Source organism: Cupressus sempervirens, chromosome 6 (genome assembly GCF_028749045.1).
Source record: "Cupressus sempervirens isolate cs-2001-9-10 chromosome 6, ASM2874904v1, whole genome shotgun sequence".
Lineage (NCBI taxonomy): Eukaryota > Viridiplantae > Streptophyta > Pinopsida > Cupressales > Cupressaceae > Cupressus > Cupressus sempervirens.
The window spans coordinates 78,558,785-78,582,365 of record NC_143123.1 but is presented as its reverse complement, the minus strand read 5'-3'; the positions used below and the strand labels follow the sequence as shown (position 1 = coordinate 78,582,365).

Genomic DNA, 23,581 nt, shown 5'->3' with positions numbered 1-23,581 from the left:
ATTCGTAAACCATCATAACGATTAACCATCTTACCATTTAGCATGATCATAACTAATTTAACGTGTCAAATTGTCAATTGACTTCACATGAAACCTCAATGGTTATATGAACATTTTTAATTTGGGCTGAAAATTGGGATGTAGCATACCCTCCCCCTTGTGTTTCATTTTCCTCGACAAACTGTGCAATTTTAATGAACACTATAAAGGTTATTCAAAAGTGGGTCAAAAATTGGGATGTAACATTTGTAAGCATGAGCAAAGTTAATCATCATCTAGAGTAATTAAATAATCACTACTGAAATTTATGTCATGTTCAAATAAATAGGTTTACTAGCTGAATCTTTTTTGCTTATCTCCATTATTTTTCTGATTGCACATTTTCAAACGATTTTGATGATATGTGTGAGGCAGGCTGAACAGGATTTACCGTTTGATGTTTTCTTGACAACCTATGACCTAGCGATGTTGGATGCAAGCTTTCTTTCTAATATCCGATGGCATTATGCAATCATTGATGAAGCTCAACGAATAAAAAACCCTTCTAGCGTAAGTACTTGAAGCTTGCTAATGCTTATGTGTAAATTTTCAATAGTTATGTAATTTTTAATCATGCCTGCCATGACTTCATCTAATAAGCATGAGTGTTGCTAATTTGTAAAATCACATAAATTACCATAAATTCTTGAAGGCGAGGAAATATAATTATTCAGAATCCAGTTTTCTTTCCTTCTCTTCCAAGAAGTTATACATAGATAAATGAAATTAGAGATGAAAAATATAGCATAACTCATGAAATCCTGTTCAGATCTCTAAGATTGAAGTACTTTTTTTGAAGGGTTGGAGATTTATCTTTTTATGCTTCTTATTTCTACAGTAAACATTTGATTTGATTGCTATTTGGTCAAACTCAAGGAGTACTCTATATTAAAGTTATGAAGGATTTTGAATCTTGATTATGATACCAAAGTTGCAACAAAACTTATAGTCTAAGAAGCATTTACAAAATGGCCAATCAAGCACAATCTTAAATGTAAGAAGAATAGCAAAGGAAAACCAATTTTGCATTTGTTGAAGTAGTCATTTTTTAAAGTTAATTAGTGGGGGTATCCATTGGGGCCCCTCTCCCATAAAATTATAAAAGACAAGGTGCTTGATCATAATAGTATTTGGTTGGTTATGCTCAATATTACACTTTAAAGGTGGCCACCAAACATAGCTTGAATGAGTATTGATTGCAATAGATATGAGCCAAGGTACATTTTGAGTATGGTTCTAAATTAGTGATCTGCCGCCCTCAATGTCTCTAGCCCTTCCAACACTTTTCTTGCAGCCAAAGAAGAACTTCGAGTGGCATGGTGGTATTCCTAGCCAAGTACAATTGTTGACATGTTTGTTGATCGTACAAGGTGGTTCTAAACCATTATATTTCTGTTTTTTAGCAAAGGAATGCAAGTTTTAGAACCATGATATAAGGGAGTCTATTTACCTCATATGTTGTGTAAGAAACCTCATCTTTTGGATTCTAAGTGCCAAGATTCCAGATAATATATCACTGTTTGAAATGAAATTCCAAGCCAAACAGGTCTGCTACAGCCACCTTCCAGCCCACATGCAATGTGAGCTGAACTCTCTCTCAAGTGGGAGAGCATGTGTTACAATAATATCTGCATATGTTACTGGTAAATGTTGTATTCTATTAGTTTAAATACTTTCAGTTTAGTTTAGTTGGAATATTTCCATTTCTGTTATCAGTAATCTTTAGTTTCTTTTAGAAACTTGGTCAATGTAATTGCCTTTGAACGTTTCTCATTTTTCAGTGATAATCATGCAATATCCATTGTCTCATTTTGCGTTACATGATATCCGAGTGGGCAAATGAAAGTCATTTTTCTATTTTAAATTATTTTAGAATTTTTTTTTTTCCAGTTAAGGTTTGGTGTGGCCTGCGATTAGGACCAGTAATTTGTGACTTTGCTCACATGAGTTTGTTGATCTTTTTCCTGCAAACTTCTTAGGACTGGGCTTCTCAGAGCTGGCCACAAAGGGAATAACTTTTGGCGTTTTTCTAAAATCTTTTGGTTCACACATCTTCCTTCAAGCAACCTGTTTGTTCTTTTGCTGTTTTTAACATCTCAAATCATGCTTTATTTTCTTCCTAAAGTGTGGCAATTTCTGCAACTTGCACACAGGATTTTTTGATCTTCATTTTTCCTTTGCAGGCGACAAATGCTAGAGTTTTTTGTTTGTGCTTGCGTCAGTTCTCTTTTTGCTCAAGTTTTGTTCGTGTCTGTGCCTGCATGTCCCCTCAAGTTTCTTTTTGTGCTCTCCTTTGAAAGGTGTCTATGTGAGCAGCAAAAGCCTGTGTTTTACAGCTTGTGATTTTCTATTGAAGTGTGAGTCAGGGTTTCATGATCGTTGGGTGTCCGTGGCTAGGGTTTTCAAACCCTCTTGTGGCAGTTTTTAGGTATTTTGATGGTATTTAAACCTAGGGTTTGAAGAAAGCCCTACAATTTTTTCTCATCAAAATCTATGGTTTTTGTGGTTCAACCTCAAAATTTGTGCCTTGGGATCCATGCATTAATTTTTTCTATCTTACTATGAAGTTGCCATTTTTTCAGTGCATTTGGATTTGTTCCTTGGTTATGTGCTGCGTTAGATTTTAAATTTGAAGCCTTTGCCTTTTTTTGTGCCTTCACCTATTTGACCTCAGGGTATGTGATGGTATCTTCGACAAATATTATGCTTGAAAGCATTCAAAATTTCAATGGGAAAAAGTTGAATATTGCTGCCTAGTAAAAGTTGTTCTTGGCATTACCTCGTGCTGTATTATTGTCGGAAAAGATCACAATAAGTTTGACGAGCGCAATTGTGACGCGATGATGCTTATCAAATTTTTAGTGATTGATGATCAATTGCTGCAAGTGCCTTCAGGCAAATTGGCTGTTGAGATTTGGAAGCACTTGAAGGATCTCCATGAAATGTCAAATAAGAGCCCGATATTCTTTCTTAACAACATGCTCCTTTCAATCATGATGGACGAGGAGACATATTTGCAAGAACACAGAACAAATATCAAGGACATCCACGATCAGCTAGAGGCAATTGATCAAAAAATGGAGGAAGAAGACATGGTAGTCATCAATTGAGAAGTCTGCGGAAGTCTTATCAGCATTTTAATAACATTACTTCAACTAATGTTGATTTGAAGTTTCTAGATCTTTGCAACAAGCTTTTGTAGTAGGGACTGTTGGAGACAATAGTTTGGTAGTAGTGCCAGTTCATCCTCCACAGAACAAACAATCTTTGCTAAGTCTTTTTTTAAGGACAAAGGGAAAGGTCAATCTTCTAATTTGAAAGGCTCAGGTCCATCTTAGGATAAAAAGAAGAAAAAGAACATTTAGTGTAACTATTGCCACAAGTATGGTCACATGAAGGTCGACTATTGACATCAGTTGGCTAGTGAGCAAAAGAAGTAGGGAGGGTCTCAACCCAAAGAGAAGGTTGCGAAGCATTGTGATAAAAAATAATCTTCCTTCTATGCATTTACGGCCAAAAGAACAACAGATCTAGTGAAATCTTTTGCGTGGTATATTGATTTAGGTGATTGTCGACATTTTACTTATTGTCAAGATTGGTTCACACATTTGAACTATTGTCTTATTCAATGATCTTTGGAGGGGGAAAGGAGTATTTTGTTAGTAAGGGCAATGTGCAGATTCACTTTGGAGGGAGAAATTTAATATATCTTGATGTATACTATGTTCCAAGCATGGTACTCATTCTTCTCTTATTCAAATCGTGAGACATTTTCCTTAGCTGGATGTTGGATGTTGATTTCAGTTCCTACACTTGCAAAATTGTTGATAGGGAGACCACTACATTGGTTGCTTTGGGACTTGGGGATCATGGTCTTTATAGATTTGTTTGATTATCAGAAGCATGCCATGGCAAGCAGATGTTCTTTCATCAACAATCTTTGGGATTAGCATAATGGGCATTTGAATATTTACTATTTCTCTCAAATATGTAGGGAGGGTTTGGTTACTAGCCTACCTGAGATCTAGACTCAGAATTGTGGATTTTGTGGAGCATGTTAAGTTGGAAGGCAACATCAGATTCTGTTTTCAAATGGTGTTGCCTAGAAAACTTTCAAGGTATTACAATTAGCTCATGTTGATGTATGTGGACCAATAAATATGCTTTTAGTAGTGGGTCTAGGGACTTATATGGATGTATTTTCTTAAGAATAATTCAAATATTTCAATGAATTTCAACAGTTTAATGCCTTAGTTGAGAAAGAGTCAGGTTAACTAAATATTACTCCAAGGTTAGTTTTGTTCATTTGATTTCTCCACCTTTTGTGCTACACATGACATTAAGCTCCAACTTACAACACCATACAACCCTTAGCAAAATGGTGTAGTTGAGCATCATAATGGCACCTTTGATGTAATGGCTTGTTCTATATTTGATCATATCATGTTCTTAAGAAATATTGGGTTGAAGTAGGTGACATTGTAGTCTGCCTTTTGAATAGGTCGCCTATACAAGTCATTAAGAAAATGAATGCTGAAGAAGCTTGGTTAGGATGAAAGCCTAAGGCAAGCGATCTGAAAGTATTCATTTCTACTGCTCATGTATGGGTTCTAGAAGCCAAGCGTGCAGAGCTGGACTCCAAGAGCCAAAAGCTCATGTTTATTGGTTACAATGACAATCATAAGGTATATTAGTTGATTGCTGTAGAGACATAGTGTCTCATATTTAGTTTTGATGTTGTGGTTGATGAGATTACTAGTCCTTTTCTTTCTTCTACTACCATGTGTGTTGAGCATCAAACAATGAAGGCCTTGGATTTAGGTGTTTGACACTTGGAGGGAGGGTTTCAAATCAGTCTAACATTGAAGATGAGGAGTCTACTAGGCTTGAAACTACATTACTTGACTTTCCTCACGATCTACATTCAGATGATTTTGTTCCGGAATCCCTAGGAGATTTTCCTCCTATGTTATGCTGGTACTTCTACTCTTTGGCTTGAATGGTGGGCTAATAAGACTATAGGGATTGTTCATGATTTCAAATCACTTTGATTTTGAAGATGAGTACTCTATTAGGCATGAGATCGTATCACCTAATTTTCCGTAGGATCTACGTTCAGATGATTTTGTTCCAGAATCCCTAGGAAATCTTGTTCCTCGTATGTTATGTTGATACTTCTATTGTCTGACCTAAGTGGTGGGCTAAGACTATAGGGGATGTTCATGATGGTGAGCTCATTGAGGGCATATGAGCTTGTAGAAAGAGAAAGTAGTAAAACATAGTAAATTTTTCTTTTATGACCACCAACATTCACAACATCTATAAGCCTTATATATTTTTAGAGGCTAAAGGAATTTTGAGTGGGAAAATGCTACAAAAATTGAGTACGATAGTCTTTTAAAGAATCACACTTGGTTTCTGTTTGATTCTTTTCTTGGGAAGAAACCCATCAACTGTAAATGGGTTTACAAGGTCAAGTATCATACAGATGGTGCTGTGGACGAATACAACACTAGGTTGATAGCTTGAGGATTTACACTGCAGGAGGGCATTGACTACGAGGAGACTTTTTATTCTATCGCTAACAATTCTTTTTCTCACTATTGCAACTCAGTTTGGATAGAAAGTCCATCATATGAATGTCAAGAGTGCATTCCTCAACGATGAGTTGTAGGAAGAAGTTTATATGGCGTAACCTCTTGGTTTCAAGGTTGCGAGCAAAAAATATTAGGTCTGTAGTTTGGTGAAAGCACTCTATGGCCTCAAATAGGCTCCTTGGGTGTGTTACATCAAGATTGATCAGTATCTTGTTGTCATGGTTTTTAGTGCAGTCTCTTTGATACTAATTTGTATGTCAAGCACTTTGGTGATGATATTCTTTCTTTGTTGCCGATTTTGATGACTTGATCATTATTGGTAGTTTAATACATTTGATTGCAACTATCAAACAAGATATATGCCATGCCTTTGACATGATAGATTTAGGGCTTCTCCATTTTTGCTTAGGTGTTGAGGTTTGATAGGTAGATAATGGTATTTTTATTTCTTAATCTAAGTGTGTTAGAAGCCTGCTTGACAAGTTTCAGATGCAAGATTGTATACTTGCCACTACAACTAGTGAGAAAGGGTTGAAGTTGTCAACTAAGTCTATGGTGAATGACATAGCATTCATTCAACTGGTAAGCAGCCTTATCTATCTCACAACTACTGGACCTAATCTCAGTTTTGCCGTAACCTACATTTTTCGCTTTATGACAATCCCAAAAATTGATCATTGAGCTTTAGCAAAGTGTGCATTGTGATACGTGAAGGGTACTTATGATTTTGGCATTTTGTATAGAAGGTGCAAGGATTCAAAGTTGATTGGTTATAGGTACTTATGATTTTGGCATTTTGTATAGATGGTTCAAGGATTCAAAGTTGATTGGTTATAGGTACTTAAGATTTTGGCATTCTGTATAGAAAGTGCAAGGATTCAAAGTTGATTGGTTATAGGTACTTAAGATTTTGGCATTCTGTATAGGTGCAAGGATTCAAAGTTGATTGGTTATACAGTCTCAAATTGGGCAAGCTGATTGGATGATAAAAAATCTGCTTTTTTATATTTATTCAGTTTGGGTATAGGTGCAATCACATGGACAAGCAAGAAGCTAGAGGCAATGGCTCTTTCCTTGAATGAAGCAAAATATTGGGGAATAGTTAAGGTAGCTTGTGAAGCAATTTAGCTACGAAGGATGCTCTTTGACATGAAAATGTCACAAGTAGGATCTTCTTTGTTATACATTGATAATCAAGGGGTGCTCAAACTGGCCAAAAATTTAGTATTCCATTAACATACCAAGTATGTTGAGCTTCATTGTCATTGAATCTGCAAGCTGATGGAAGGAAAATCAGTTTAGTTGCAGTGTATCCCAATTGAGGTTCGTATTGCAAACATTCTTATCAAGTCTCTGAGCCCGGATAAGTTTGTTAGATTTCAAAGTCAACTTGGTGTAGCTGACAAATTGACCACTAAGGGAAGATGTTAGAATAATATCTCCATATATTAATGGTCAAAGTTATAATTCTATTAGTTCAAAACTTCAAATCATAGAAGCGAAAATTGTTTTGAGAAAAAAATCAGCAGAACAAAAGAGTAGGATTTTTTGAAAAAATTAGGAAAAGATCAGATTTGCAAAGAAGGTAAAAAGTTGATGTAAAACAGTTAATTTTTTTTTCTCCTAAATTAAGGGGCATTTCCTCATCATAGATATATTGAGTAAATAAAATTTAGAGTTTAACAAGTAGATTGTACAAAATAGGTTCTCATCATTTATAATTTTATATAGACATCACTGATTTCATTGCATAAAACATACCACAATAGATAAAAGATAACTAGATGGAGACAATTATCAAATGTCAATTACAATATAGCTTATGACTTTGTACAAAGTCAACCTATAAACTAAGTACAAAGTTCCCAAAAGTCAAAAGTAGGCAATGGTGAGCTAGGCCTTGTTGATTAAATTGAAAAAAATTTGGACTCCTTAGACATAGCCTAGTCAATTTTATCCAGGAACACAAGGTCTACAGGGAACATGAGAACGACAAAATCATTAGTAGAAAATTCAATTTCTGAAGTTTACTAATTGCATTTCTGAGATCTTACTAAAAGGACATCCTTAAAGGTTTGAAGAAATGGTCAAACACAATATAGGATATTAAACACCTCTAGTTTTATCAAAATTAAAATATAGATTTGTAGATTTTCTGAAATGTCATGGTTACTAACACAGGCCCATTCCAAAAGAAATATGAGAGCTTAAGTTGGCTAATTAACAATCCACTCTTATCCTACAATTATCTTCTAGAGGTTTGATGCGTTTCTGTAACTCCTGTAGGCAAAAGGCTTTAATGTAACTGATATTATTTTCTTTCTGTTAACTATAGTTACAAAACTACAATTTATCATAATTGACATATTTGTGATGTTGATGTGTAAAATTATAAGTGATCATGACTGACTACGCACGATGTTTGCAAAGCTGTTAACTCATCGTATAAATTTTTACTGCATAATAAATGAGTATTTACATAATAAATAAACATAGTAAAATATAATAACAAAAACCAATGCAAAAATATGTATAACAGAGACAAAAATTTACAGCTGACATCTGTCATTTTGTAAGCTAATATGTACTACAGATTAACAAATAAAATAAAATTTCTTGGGAAAAAATAATTCCCAACCTGGCAAAAATTTGATTGGAGTCTGAAGTCGATGGACTTTTCTCTCACCGCAAACGCTAACAAGAAACTGAAAGCAACTGGATTCTCACGTAAACAACAAACAAATGATTTTATCCCTCTTTGTCTCCCACGAGAATAAACGATTTAATCTTTGGCAAACAACAGCTCCCTTGGAAAACACAACATTAAATAGAAAAAGAAGATTTTCATTTGGCATCGTTTAGGTTTTCGTGGCACTAAAGTTTTGCACACCTTCAAACGATTAATGGCGATTTTGTTATAATTAAATGTGATTTTATTAGGATGAAATGCAATTTTTTGGGCCTAAAAGTTGTTGACTGCATTGACTCATTTCTGGGGAAAAACGAGAGCGACCTTAATTCAGGATTAATTGTGATTTTTGGATATTTTCACTTCACTAGTTTAAATACTTTTAGTTTAGCTTTGTTAGAATATTTGTATTACTGTTATCAATAATCTTCAGTTTCTTTTAGAAACTTGGTCAATGTGATTGCCTTTAAATGAGAAAATGTTTCTCATTTCTCAATTATAATCCTGCAATTGCCATTGTCTCATTTTGCTTTAGAGCATAAATCATGGGGCATGATGCTAAGGTTTGAACAGAACAATGTAGAAAATAGGAGGCGAGTCTTGAGCATGCATCTTTTCACTCCCCAAGGAAAAGGAGCCAAGGCATCTTCATATGAAGAAAGTTGTTAACATGGAACGAAGGTACTTCAAACATGTCAAGTAGTTTGAGGTAAGAAGCTCAAGCTTAGAATTTTTTTTCCCACAAGCATACATGTTATGAATAAGAGGAAGAATTTATGTTCATAATTTTCAACTATGTTGCACAAAGAACACAATAGAGACAACTGTCCACATAATGTCCAACTTTGCATTTGCTAACATCACCATTTCCAACCACTATTCTCCACCACCTGCATTCACAAATGTGTTCAGCCGAGAGTCTAGGTGATTTTCAATTTGTTGCTGCTGTTGGTATATATCCATCATTATATGGGTGTTTCCGGCATTATGTTGCCGATGTTTGCAAAAGAATTGCAGTATTAAAGCTGCTGTGCCATATTAATATTGTTAATTTTCAAGGTTTTGGTTTTGGACTGCTGTTATTGGTCATATTTAGCTACCACTTTGCCAAATTGTGGAAACATTTCATTTATAATGAGCTGGTTTTGGAGGGTTTCAGTCACTAAATTGCAGAAAACAATGGACCCGTTTATTGCAGTATTGTTCAGGATGATGTTTGGAATAAATTCTGGCTGTTGCAACTTCATTCCAGGTTCTAGGCAAGCCGATTGGTCCAAATTTGTGAGGGTTACCGATTGGAGGACAATGGTAAGATCGTTAATAGCTTGAGCAAGTTGTCATCATAATGAGATCAGAGTGGTGTAGCAAAAACATGCTGGCATTCATAGGTCAGCTTATCAGCTTTTGGGAGTTTTGTTGATATTTTCATTGCTCTTCTTGTCAAGACAGTTGGAGGCCTTTATTTCTTGACCCAACTTGAAGATGGAAAAGTATAATGGGGCATCTCATCTTAGAGTTTGCTAAAAGGAGGTGTTACCCATGACAGAGACAAAATCTAAATGCTATAACATGATTTATGGTGTTGGGATGATGGTTTTTAGGTATCCAAGTATGCTTGATCCTTTTTAAGCAGCAGTTTTAGACGACAGGTACAAGAGCTAGCATGCTACATGATACATCGCCTGGGATTGCAAATTGCTTGTGGGCAAGTAATTTTGGGGTGGACTGTCACATCACCATATTTGAGTCAAATTAAGTTAACAATATTATTTAAGTTGGGCCCAATAAGCTCTCATTTTTTTGATGACTTAATAATTATTAATAATATTATAATTAAGTAAAAGTTGTTTTAACTTTAAAAAAACTGTAATAATATTATAATATTATAATTAAATAAAAGGTGTTTCTGCAGAGGAAGGACTTTTTGTCCTCCCCTAATTGTTCTTCTCTGCTTTTTATTTTTTTATTTTTTCCCTGGTCACCGTTTGGTGTTCCAAATGCTAGTGTTTTTCCTGTTTTGTAGCTTTCAGTCCGTTGGACCCTTTTGGTGGTCTCTTGTTGGACATTACTTAATTTATCTTATCTTATCTATAAGAGCATTTTGGGGTTTCATCTATGAGGAGGGTTTGAAGTTTGAACAGAAAATTGGAGCTTTCAGGAACAATTTTTTTTTTGGGAGAATAGGGAATTAAATGAAAATACAGCTTGCCTGGTGACTGGTTTCAACATAGATCAGATTTGGAATTAGAGTGGCATCGATTTTTGTTTAGAATCTCTCGAATCAGATTTGTGAAGGGCAGATCCCAGTTATCAGATTGCAGTTTAGAGATTGGACAACATTTTTATCACATCCTAGGCGTCCATAACCTAGCCGTACAGCTACAAGAATATTTCAAAATTCTCTTATAGCTGGGCTTGGATACTAGGCAGCAGAAGTCAGCATAGAAATTGGAGTATTCTTGGATCGGCATCAGCATGGCAGAGAAAGAAATCAGAGTTGCAGACAAATCAGTTCAATTCCTTGGTTGCTGTTCACACACCAGATCCATACAACCTGCATGTATGAAAGCGGACATTTGACATTAAAATTAAAAAAATTAAAATTTATTCTCTTGTTTGGTGTGAATTATTTGTGGTTAGTATTCTTTCTGTATTTTTGTCAATATTCAAGCATTGGATTATCTTATCATAAAAATGATAAAAAAAATCAGAAAACCTTGAAAAACAAAAATAAATAAATAATAAAAAACAAAAAATTCAAATATTACAAAAACACACAAAAATTCAGAGATCTCCGAGGAAATCCATACAAAAATTATAATTCATTGTATAAGATGAATGGAGATATTTCAGTAGATAATTGCACCTTGAAATCAATTTTCCATTCTTTCGGAAAGCTTACAAGAAAACTTTTGCAACATATTATTCATAGCTGCATTGAAACTCACAGTATATAGTATGTTACAATTTTTCTTTCTTTCTTCCATCTTTAGATTAATTTAGCCAAAAATTTGTTCTTGTAAAAAATTAAAATTCAAACTTCACTTACAGAAAGCATGCTTATTATTATTAGGATGAGATGGAAGTTAAGTCTAAATCACCAATGCATATCTACACTTTATTAGACTAATCTGGCTAAATAAATGAATTTCACTTTCTTATTTAAAGTGATATGCAAAATAGATAACTTGAATAACTTGGTCACTTTCGACACGTTCAGATTGAACTTTGTGTGGAAGTTCTTATTTGAGCTAAAAGCTCAACGCCAAGTTGGTGGTCAATGTTTTGCCAATATCACAAAGGATGTGCAAAAAGTGAATATATGCATGGCAAATAGCTGTATGCAACAATGAACTTGCATAGACACTGTTGAAAGTCTTAGAATGGATCAACCAATTGGTAGGACAACTTGCAAAAAAGCAGAAGCAAGGAAAACAAAACAATATGTGCAACCAAAAACTTGTGTGCCCATAGATATTTTTGGGTGACACGAGATCAAATGCCCCTTGATATTATCATACATCATGGGAATGCGGTTAGTAATAGTAGATAGTAGCTTACCTTTCAATACAAATTGTGCAAATTTAATTAATGTTTACCAAAGATATCAAAATAGTGACATAATAGGGCTCACTGATCTATTTCCATGCCTGTATTTGTATGCCAAGCCCATTATATATATACACATATACATACATAGACATACACATATACATACATGTGCACACACACATATACATACACATAGGTATATGCACATGTATGTACATACATTAATTTGTACATAATGTACATACATACATATATACGTACGAATATATATGCTTTTATATTATATATCTATGTGTTTGTGTGTATGATGAGCAGAAGCTTATACTGAAAGCGGGGGGGGCAGGGCATGAATTGTTACAAGACAATCTTTTACTTATTTAAAACTTAACAGCCACAATGATGTCAATTTCACAATAACAACAATTAAGAACATGAGATTTACATGGAAACCCTTCTGGGAGAAAACCTTGGTAAATTATTGCTTATATGTTTTTGGCTTACAAACTTTGTAGGCATCAACCTATTGGAGACACCAATCCTGACAACTAAGCACCAACTTAGTGAAATTACACCAATCTCTTTACTATGAGGCATTGACATCTCCATACGAGGCACCGACCTCTTACCCAAGAAATATCACCTTCAGGATGTTGCTTCTGCAATGGATAATAAACATAGTTTACTCATATATCTGATTGTAGTGTGTTCACAGATCTATTTCCTTTACAAATCTGCATACATTACCTTCCTAATTTTGCTTATATTCCCTTCACAAAATCTCATTGGAATTATTTTCACTTTGGTGCTTGTAAATATTTCTTGTGTTTGAATGATATATTCTTTCTCTCATACACGCTTCTTTCCACTTGTCTAATCTTTGCATCTTTTGCTCCTCCTTTTTCTCTCTCCAACTTCTCTGTATGTTTATATCTTCCTTGTGCCTCTTTATGAAGGGATGCATCCCTTAGAATCACTGCTTGCTAATATGTACAATCACTTACTCTCACACTTCTTTCTTGGGCGACAATATTGGTTAAATATATATGGCTTTGCCTTGATAAATGAGAGTGAAGTCGGCTACTTTTGGATGTAAATTAAATTTACATTGCAAATGTAGTCAGCCAGAAATAATAGTAGTTTAGGAATGTCTTTATGAGTCGGTTGTTGGCAACAATAAATATTTTATTTCTGTTTTCGTCAAGTGAGTGCTAATCATGAGGTCAGCCAGCATGTATATATGCATTTGACTGGATGATATAGTCGCCTTTGGCCCTAACGGTTTCTTTGACATTAATTACAACAACAATCTTGTCCATATGCCTTCAACATCAATAAAAATATTGCAACAATTACACACACACACATGCACACATGCACACATGCATGTATTCTGAAATTTTGGCCATTTGATCATATTAATTTTCTAAGATGTGGCACTGCCACAGTTTGAAAATGTATCCTTACTGGAATATACTGAAAAATGAATGCTTATGCTTTGGCTGATACTTCTTAAGTCTACAACTATACTTATACCACATTGATATTCTATTTCTGTGCATGGCAGACACCAATTCACCCAGATGTATTCCATTTATTACATAAGGAAACCTGAGATTAATAATACCTACAAATTCTCTCGATACTAGGCTAGCTTATGAAAAAAATTGCGTTTCTTGTAATGGATTTAGTAACCACACATTATTGGAAGCAATTCAGACCTCTTCTTCATCTTTGGGATGACAGTTAATGCTGTTTTAGGTTCCATATCAGCATGGAAAAAAGTTTATGACAGCTTTTTCTTTACATATTTCTTTTTGCTTTGCAGTTTGAAAAATGCTGCAAAAATACCAATGAGTTCTACTAACATGTTGTGAAAAAACTTCTACTTGTTGCCTCTTTTAGGCTTTACACGTTCTCTAATATTTTTTAGAAGCCATTTTTTTTCAGGTTCTGTTTTTCTTTGAATGACTTCCTGAATTTATCTATAATGGAGAAAGCTTTGGCTACCTTTTTTTTAGCTGGATAGCATTTTTCATAAGTCTTGTATGCAGGTTCTCTACACTACTCTTCAAGAGCGTTACATGATCCCAAGACGATTGCTAATGACAGGGACCCCTGTCCAAAATAATCTTTCTGAACTTTGGGCATTGTTGCATTTTTGCATGCCTCTGGTCTTTGGTGCTTTGGAGGATTTTGTCGCTACATTTAAGAAAGCCGCAGGTATGTCACAATTTTATAGTTTTATGCTAGGCAAACCTATTGAATTTGGGAGACATTTTCTTCATGCACTAAGGGTAATTTTGAATGCGTTGTTTATTCTATTGTGATTGGGTGTATATGTTTTTACTTTGAGAAACGGGAATAAATATTCTGTTTTGGCAACCAATGAAATCCAAGATTGATGGGTTTGTAGTCTGCATTCAACTACACCATTTTGTTAAGGGTTATATGGTGTTGTAAGTTGGAGCTTAATGTCATGTGCAGCACAAAAGGTGGAGAAATCAAATGAACAAAACTCACCCCAATTATCTGACCTTGGAGTAATAATTAGAGAACCTGACTTTTTCTCAATTAAGGCCCTAAACTGTTGAAATGCATTGAACTATTTGAATTATTCTTAAGAAAATACATCCATATTTTTCTACTAAATTTGTCAACAAAGAATTGAAAGTCCCTGGAACATTGGAAATTTTTTTGTATAGTGAGAATTATATGTAATGCAGCCCCATAAAATGCTCAAAACTGTTACTTTACACTGGCCTTTGGAGTCATTCTATTGATAATTTCTACTTGAGACTATGCTGCTGACATTTGTGAATCCTGTGTTGATGTTCTTGCGTTTTCTCAAGCCATGTTTAACTTCAACTTTTGCAAAAAGATGTTAATTTAAACAGTAGAAGAAACTTTCAAAGCTCTGTTAATATTTCATTTCCTTGAGGACTTTTTGGGATTTTTCCTGTTATTTTGAAGACTTTTTGGCACATGGTACTCATAATTAACTTCTGTGGCTTTTAGTTGCTGTTTCCGTTGCCAATTTCCTTATTTTTGCTCTTATTGGATGCAAAAAAGTTTTCACTCTGTTTTAAGCATACTAAATCATTTGATTTTTGTTAGGCACTTTTCTGTATTTGTGTTTACTGCCTATGTCCTAGTATGTATTCTCCTGGCTTGTTGCATTTGTCCTTAACTTTCATGTAGCAACTTTTATATAGTTGTGATATTACTATCAGGATTCAACTATGTAGTTTTTGAGTCAAACTCATTGACCCATGTTTCATGAGTAATGGTTCACAAGAACCCATCTCTCATGAGATTGAATGAAACACTCAGCACTTTTTGTATCTAGGTGATGCTCTTAGTGGTGAAGCACTAGGCCTTCCAGGGAGGTCACCCATCCCATTATTGCTTTACAAGTCGAGCATGCTTAACCGTACAGTTTCCTCTAAGGCTAAGCCCACCTGGCTTGCATAGTGAGATGGGTGACCCTTTGGGAAGGCCTGGTGCCTCAACTTTGTGAGCATCACTTAGATGCAATGAGTGCTAACTATTCCATTCATTCTCATGGGGATGGGTTCTTGTGGTCCATTAGTCATGAAATAAGGGTCAATGAGCTTGACTTTAAAACTACACAGTTGAAGCCTCATACCTATTTTACAATGTTACTTGCCGTGGAAGACTCATACTTATCAAATCTTGTAGATATATGGTGTAGTTGGAATAAATAAATGTTATGTTAGTAGTTGTTATTGTTAGTCAGGTTGGGTAGTTAGGTAGTAAGGAAATACGTCGGTTGGTTTCCAACTAACTAGCTCTTTATAAATATGTGAAACATTGGTATTGTACATATATGAGTTTGGTATCAATAAAATAAACTACTTCCTTGCCTCCTGGTACGTCTTCTGGTGTCATAGTATGAATGGTATGCTCAATATTTCTATTCTCTATATTTATAAGAAAGGGTGATATTCCTGTTTACATTTTTGGTGCCGTTGCCTAAGTTCGGATCTGGAGGTATCGTAGGGGTAGAATGGACTAATGGGAAGACCATTTACACCTTGTATCCAAATTTTTAATAGCGATGGAGAGGAGGAAGAAATAACTAGGGAGGATTAGTTGGCACATGACCTGGTGACAGTGTGGGAAGTTGCGGTCGGGCAATACGTGCAAAAGGAAGCCCGTGATAGGACGGTTCTTGAGAGCACGGTACGCGACGAACTTTCCGTGCCACCGGTGGTGTACGATCTCCTAGGACTGATTCCTTGGTTGTTGGCAAGGAACCTCCTAAATATTGAGGATGAAAGAGCACAAATTGAGAGGGAAAGAAGAAGGCAACAAGTACTGCAACGGTTTAGAGAGGAGGCGCGGAATTCTGGAACTGAGGAACCCAACAAGAAGCCAAGAGAGGGAGATAGGTCCTGAATTACTTCATGCCCTTAATTCCAAATATATATCGGAGGACAGTAACATAGGACGAAACTGAGGAGGAAGTCGCTCTAAGAAACCTACGTCTCCAGCAACAAGAGAGGCGTCGTAACTAGAGAGCGCAAGAAGATTCCCATCAAAATCAAGAAGGGTGGATTGAGCATACTATTGAGGAACTAGCCAATTTGGTTATTTCAGACAAACTGGAAAGGCAGTCCATGTGTGGGAAACCCGAAACTCCTGAACGGCAAGAACTCATAAGGGGTCAGGAGTCTAGTCCATCGGGAAGTGGTATTCCATCTGGAGGTAAACTTCCATCAGGAAGTAGTGCTCCATCTGGTAGGGGTGTTCCTATTCCATTTGGCGGGGGTGTTCCATCTGGCACGGGTGTTCCATCTAGTAGGGGCGTTCCATCTGGCGGGGGTGTTCCATCTAGTAGGGGCATACCATCTGGCAGGGGTATTCCATCTCGTGGGGGTATTCCATCTGGAGGGGGAGTTCCATTAGGAAGTAGTGTTCCATTTGGGGCTTCACCTGGTGGTGGTGTTTCCTTGGGAAGAGGGGTTCCCTTGGGAAGGCGGCAACAAGCAAAGAAAATGGCTGTTGATAAACAAAAGTTGCCCAAATTTACAGGAGATGGATTAGAGGATCCTGCTCACCATTGTAAAACTTGTATAACTATATGGCAAGCCAACGGAGAGAATGACAGTAACGAATGGCTGAAGGCTTTCCCTGCCACATTAAGAAGGATTGCCATGGATTGGTATGTAGACTTGGAGACCAGTAAGAAAAACACGTGGGATAACCTGCGTACAGCATTTGAAGAAGAATTCAAACTGTTAAGAGATGATGATGAAATCGTCACCGAAATCTATAATCTAGGCAAGACAAGAAAGAATTAGTAAAGGCCTATACCAGGTGATTGAAGGAACTCATTAGTAAATTGGACAATAAGCTTGCAGATGGGCTAAAGAAAAGATGGTTTATCGAAGGACTCACCCCATCCTTAAGAAAAAAAATGAAGATAGTTCCACCATCCACTTTTGGGGATGCCTGTACATGGGCTATGGATATTGAAAGTGAAACCAAAACATCGAAGAGGTGACGGCATGGAAGCTCGAGTGAGAGCTCCGAGGAGAGTGAGGAAGAGTCCAAAACAATCCAAGCCTTGAGGAAGGACCTCAAACGGCTAATGAAGGAGGTAGCCGGCAATAAGGATGAAAGGAAGGAAGGTAAAGACCTGTGGTGTACAGACTGCCAAAAAGGTCATACCAAAGGAACATGTCCTAGGAAGATGTTTTGTGAGATTTGCCAGGTAGGGGATCATGCTGTCAAGGACTGCCCTTATAACTTAAAAACCAGGAATGCCTAGGTATTGTTCGTAGGAGAACAATCTACACCACCAACAACTTCCCCCAAAAGCAATAATGTAGAAGCGTCCCTAGGAGGGTACAGCGGTAACTGAAGGGGAAGTGCCAATAACAGTAAAAACAATAGTAACACCAACACGCCCCGAAGGGCAATCCAATATGATTCTAGAGGACGACCTATGATCCAATGCTAGAGATGTAACGAATGGGGCCATTTTGCTCGAGAATGTCAAAATGGAGGGGGGTAGAATGGAGGGATGCTCTGCAAATGGTGTGGACCGGGTAACCATGAAGATACAAATTGCCCAAGGCAAAAAGGTGTAAACATGTTGGATATTGAAGGATCAGAAGAGGAGATACTTGTAATAACAAGGATGCAAGCCAAGAAAGCCATATACCCGGAGGCCATGGTGGAAAAAGTAAGGTTTGAGGAGGCAAAGCAAAACATTCAAAATGAGTTGAGGGGGGAAATAACAGCTAAGCCAACGAAGAGCCCCAAGGAAAAAGGGGTACCGAACATTATAAAAAAAGTATTAGAAACTACCATTTCGGTCTCCATTGGGGAATTACTGGATACACTACCCTAGTTACAAGTTGCCTTGACACAAGGAACGCGGCCAACAAAGCAGGAGGATTCGGAGAAGGAACCAAAAACAACAGAGCAGGTGGAATCAGTGGAACAAGGAGAAGTAAACGGGGTAAAGGAAGAAGAAACTTTAGTGAGAAAGGAAGAAAATACCTTATTTACAACAGGTTTAGGGAGAACGCGAGCAGTGGTGGAGATGGAAATAATGGGGTACAAACTTTCAAACACAATAATTGACGGAGGATCTAGGGTAAATGTTTTACCCGAAGATACTTGGAAGGCAATTGGAAAACCTACCCTGTGGCTGCCCAAATTCCAACTTGTGGGAACAGATCAGCAGGGCATCAAACCGATTGGCACCTTGATAGGACAAAAGGTAATAATAGGAACCCAACAATTTATTTTGGATTTTGTGGTTATTACCTTGTTAAAGAAGGGATATGATGCTTTATTGGGGAGGGGATGGTTGGTGGCTGCAAAAGCTAATCACAACTGGAAAAGAAACACCCTCTCCAGTGAATCAGAAGGAAGGAAATACATTATTGATCTCAAAAATGAGTCAGTGAGTCAGGACTTGGCATCCGACTTTGAAGAAGAAGAATATGAAGGAATGGAACCCGACGAGGAAGGAGTACTTAGGTTGGGGGAATACTGGGAGGATGACACAGACTCCTTGAAAGGCTTGTTTCACTGGCAAATGGGCGATTATGAAGTCTTCCAAGCAGACTGCAACATGTTAGAAGAGGCAGAGGAACAATATCCGGAGACATACACGGAGTACAAAGAAGGTGGAACCACGTTGGATACCACACCGGCCCACATTTTTGACTGAAAAGTGGAATACAAAGAGGCTAATCTTCAGGCCTTGAACCTAGGAGAAGAAGGGCAAACCAAAGAAATCTTCATAGTTGAGGATTGGGATCCTGTGCTCAAAGCCGCAGCCCATAGAATCTTTATGGAATACAGAAACCTTTTTGCATGGACATACAAAGATTTGAAAGGGGTACCACCAGAAGTGTGTGTCCACCGAATTCCACTCATACCTGGAGCAAGGCCAGTATGGAAACGACCCTATAGAATGAACAGAAATTACGCCAAGTAGGTGAGAGAAGAAATCACAAAGATGCTCGAGGTAGGGATAATATTTAAAGTTCAGATTAGCGAATGGGTTTCTCCTATTGTGATATCACTCAAGAAGGATGGTACGCAGATTCGAATATGTGTAGACTTCAGAAGCCTAAATGCTGTAACCATAAAAGACCCATTTCCCATTCCCTTTACAGACAACATTTTAGAAGAAGTAGCCAGACATGAGATGTACTCTTTTATGGACGGATTCTTTGAGTATAACCAGATTAGCATTGCAGAAGAGGATAAGCTAAAAACTACATTTGTAGTGGAAGATGGTGTATATGCTTATAATAGGATGCCCTTCGGACTATGCAATGCACCATCTACCTTTCAGCGGATTATACTACACATTTTTCATGGTATGTCGGTAGGAAATTTTAAAGCATTTCTTGATGATTGGTCGGTTTATAGTGGTAAAGAACAACACCTTAAATTGATTAGAGAATGTCTGGAGAAATGTCAGAGAGCGAGACTGGCGCTCAATCCTAAGAAATGTCGGTTCATGGTCCCACACAACAAACTCCTGGGACATATAGTATGTAAAGAAGGCTTAAAGACAGATCCAGACAAAATAAAGGTAATTCTGGAAATGGAAGCTCCCGAGAATGTGACAGGTATCAAATCTTTTCTAGGCCATGTTGGGTATTATCGGCGATTCATTGAAGGATTCGCTGAAGTATCACTTCCATTGAAAAAGTTAACTAGGAAAGGGGAATGGTTTGAATGGAAGGAGGAGCAGGAAGACGCTTTTCAAGAACTCAAAAGAAGACTTGTGGAAGCACCTATCCTCATCTATCCTGATTGGGATAAGGAGTTCCGGGTCCATGAAGATGCCTCCAACTATGCTATAGGTGCCACCTTAGCCCAAACGGGGAGGGAAGGGATGGATCACCCTGTATACTTTTCCAGCAGGCTTTTGTCGAAAGTGGAATGAAACTACAACACCACAGAGAGAGAAGCACTGGGTATGGTCTATGCAGTCCAAAAATTTAGACACTATCTACTTGCTACACCTTTCACATTTTTTGTTGACCACCAGGCACTGATGTATTTAGTAAACAAGCCGGTAATTCAGGGTAGAGTAAGTCGGTGGCTGATTTTGTTACAAGAATTTACATTCAGAATTGTAGTCAAACATGGGAAAAACCATGTAATTGCTGATCAGTTGTCTTGCATCAAGTCAAGAGAGGCCACGGGGAGAGGAATAAATGAAGATTTTCCAGATACTCACCTTTTCCAAATTGTAGTGTAACCTGCATGGTACGAGCAGATTGGCTAGTACTTGTTGACAACTACATTTCCTCAGGACATGCCACAAGTAGAATGAAGAAAAATTGCTTTAAAAAGCCGCACATTTCAGTTAATTGAAGGATTGTTGTATAAATTGGGACCAGATGGAATTCTTCGACGATGTGTGATGGAGGAGACCCAAGGGTTGTCAGAGAGTCCCACGAAGGAGTGGCAGGAGGCCATATGGGACCAAATACCACTGCAAAGAAAGTACTTTTGGTGGGATTATGGTGGCTGACGTTGTATGTGGATGCCAGGGAATGGCTAACAAGTTGTGACACATGCCAGCGAGCAGGTAAGCCACTCAAAAGGGACTTTATGCTGCTGTTTCCATCTCAACCACAGGAATTATTCGAAAGATGGGGACTCGACTTTGTGGGTCCTTTACCCACTAGTAGAACTCATCGGTGCAAATATATAATGGTGGCCACAGAATACCTCACTAAATGGATAGAGGTATGGGCCTTGCCAAACAATAGGGCCTAGAGTACCGCCAGATTTCTCTATGAACAGATAGTTACCTGGTTCAGAATCCCAGTACGGCTCACCAGTGATCGGGGAGTGCATTTTGTGAATGGCATTATTCGAATGATGACCAATGAATATAAAATATTTCATTCCTTCTCCAGTCCCTACTATCCAAGGGTGAATGGGCAAGCAGAAGCTACAAACAAAATATTGGTTGCCATTCTTTATAAAACTTGTGGCGTTGAAGGACAGGACTGGGAAGAGCGAATTCCAACAATAATATGGGCCTATAGAACAACCTATAAAGGTACTACGAGACATACCCCCATTCACCTTATGTATGGGCAGGAAGTAGTAATGCCAATAGAATATGTGGTTCCGAGCTTAAGAATAGCCATTCAGAACAGATTAAGTGATGAGAAAAGTCTAAAGGAGCACCTACATCAGTTGCGCCAGTTGGAAGAAAGGAGACTAATGACCCAATGGAGCACAGAGGTGGCTCAGAAGCGACGCAAATGCTGGCACGACAAACAATTTGAAAACGATGAATTTCCACCCAGGGCAACTGGTGCTGAGGTACAATGGAAAGAATGAAGTAAAGCCAGGTAAGTTCCAAATTCGTTGGCTGGGCCCTTATAAAATAATAGCAATAAAATAAAATGGAGCCATCAAGTTAGCTACCCTTGATAATCAGCCAATTAAAAGTTTAATGAATGTGTCTAAGTTGAAAATATATAAAGAGCGAAAAGTGGGTGCCTACTTTATAAATACCCAAGACCTCAGTCAGAATCATTTATTCCTAAAGGGGCTAACAGAAGGAGGCTAGTACAAGTACAGGAGAGAGAATAGGGCGGGCTTGATCAGTCTAGCAAAGCAGTGTATGTCCGGACGGAAGGAACAGGCAACCAGTTGTATGTGGGATCCATACTTATTGACGGATTGGCAACATATGGATCTAGCATTGGCAGCGTACAGACATGACAAGGATGACAACGTACGACATCATGCAATGTACGAACATGGTGACATTGACAGGGTGCAGCCGTACGGACAGAAGAAAACATACAGACAGTGCTTGATGGCATACGAACAACAAATAGGGTACAGAGAGTGTTTGACAGTGTACGGGCATAAAACAACGTACGGTCATTCTGTTGAAGCGTACAGACAACGTACGAACAAACTGTAAGTAGTATACGGCAAGGTTGCAAGGGGAAGGAGACGGACGTACGAACCTTGGCGTACGGATATAACTTGAGGGTGTGGCCGTACGAAGGAAGCACTAAATTACGAAGGTTGGATATCTGTACGGCTGTGGTACGACAAATCAGAGTACATTGTTTACCGTCCAATAGTGTAATTTTTTATTATTGTTTCAGCACGTGGTCAGCAATTGTTTGGAGCGGTCATTGTTGCAACCAACAGATTGTAGATTGGACATATTTGTCTGACATGGTGAAATTAAGCATGGGGAATCCCAACCGGGGCCACATTGTTGGTTTCAAAGATACTAAAGCGGCTGCAAGAATATCGAAGCCAGTCATGGCATAGGGAAAGACTAAACCTAAACCGGCACAGAAGATAATCGATGCTTCCAATATCAGTTTTGAAAGTGTGCTTGGCAGTGAGTGTAGGGCATGGTGGGAAAAGTCAGATGTGGATCATCCTCTTAGGAAGGCATTGGTCACAGCAGAAGTGGACAAGATCATCTTCATGCCAATCTTTAATTTAGACGACCTTGAACCTATCCTTCGGGATTTAATTATAGGGTATGATGGAATAAGTCATCAGTTGGTCATACAGTATGCTCACCAACAGGTAGTGGTTTCTTATTTTGCTGAAGTACTTAGTAGGGTTTTTGGAATCCCGAATAAGGGGCAGGAATTGAGTAAAGCACCTATGACAAGGGAAGACAAATGGAAATGGCTAAAACTCTTGTGTCGCCCAGATGTTACTAATACGGAATGGGAAGGTATTCTCAAAAATAGTCGGGGGCTGAGAAAGGTTTTCATTGCAAATGAAGAATGGCGCTGTGTGGTTGATTTAGTAAAGAGTAAGCTCACGGCTAGTAGTCATACCTCTGATATTGCCCTTTGGTTGTTGCCAGTAGTAGACTGCCTATCCCAAGGACAGATTTACAAGTGGGCTCACCTCCTTTCTGATAGGTTACGAGAATTTCTGGAGTTATGACATAAGGCTTTCTATATGCCCCATCATGTAGTAGCCTTGTTCCTAGAGGCTGTTTGGCTCCAAGTCAGTAGTGAACACTAGAGAACATTGGTTCCAGCAAATCAAGTGGAGTCGTAGCAACCCGCAATGACTTATTGGCTACATTTAGACACCTTGGGTGTGTGCTCTCAGAATTGTGGTGAACCTATGGAAAAGAAAGCACGACAAGCTGTAGCAGGGGAGGAAGATGAGGATCAGATCAGTTCTG

General features: G+C 37.7%; 1 protein-coding gene across 2 annotated transcripts in view; it reads left to right on the top strand.

Moving 5' to 3' along the window:
• Nucleotides 1–23,581, top strand: part of ASG3 (SNF2 domain-containing protein / helicase domain-containing protein) — a 251,288-nt gene that overhangs the window by 19,683 nt on the left and 208,024 nt on the right. For both annotated transcript variants that reach the window (XM_089786804.1, XM_089786805.1), the window contains exons 4-5: nt 415–549; nt 13,929–14,097. In XM_089786804.1, coding sequence (XP_089642930.1) covers nt 415–549; nt 13,929–14,097 — 304 coding nt within the window. The remainder of the gene's footprint in view (nt 1–414; nt 550–13,928; nt 14,098–23,581) is intronic.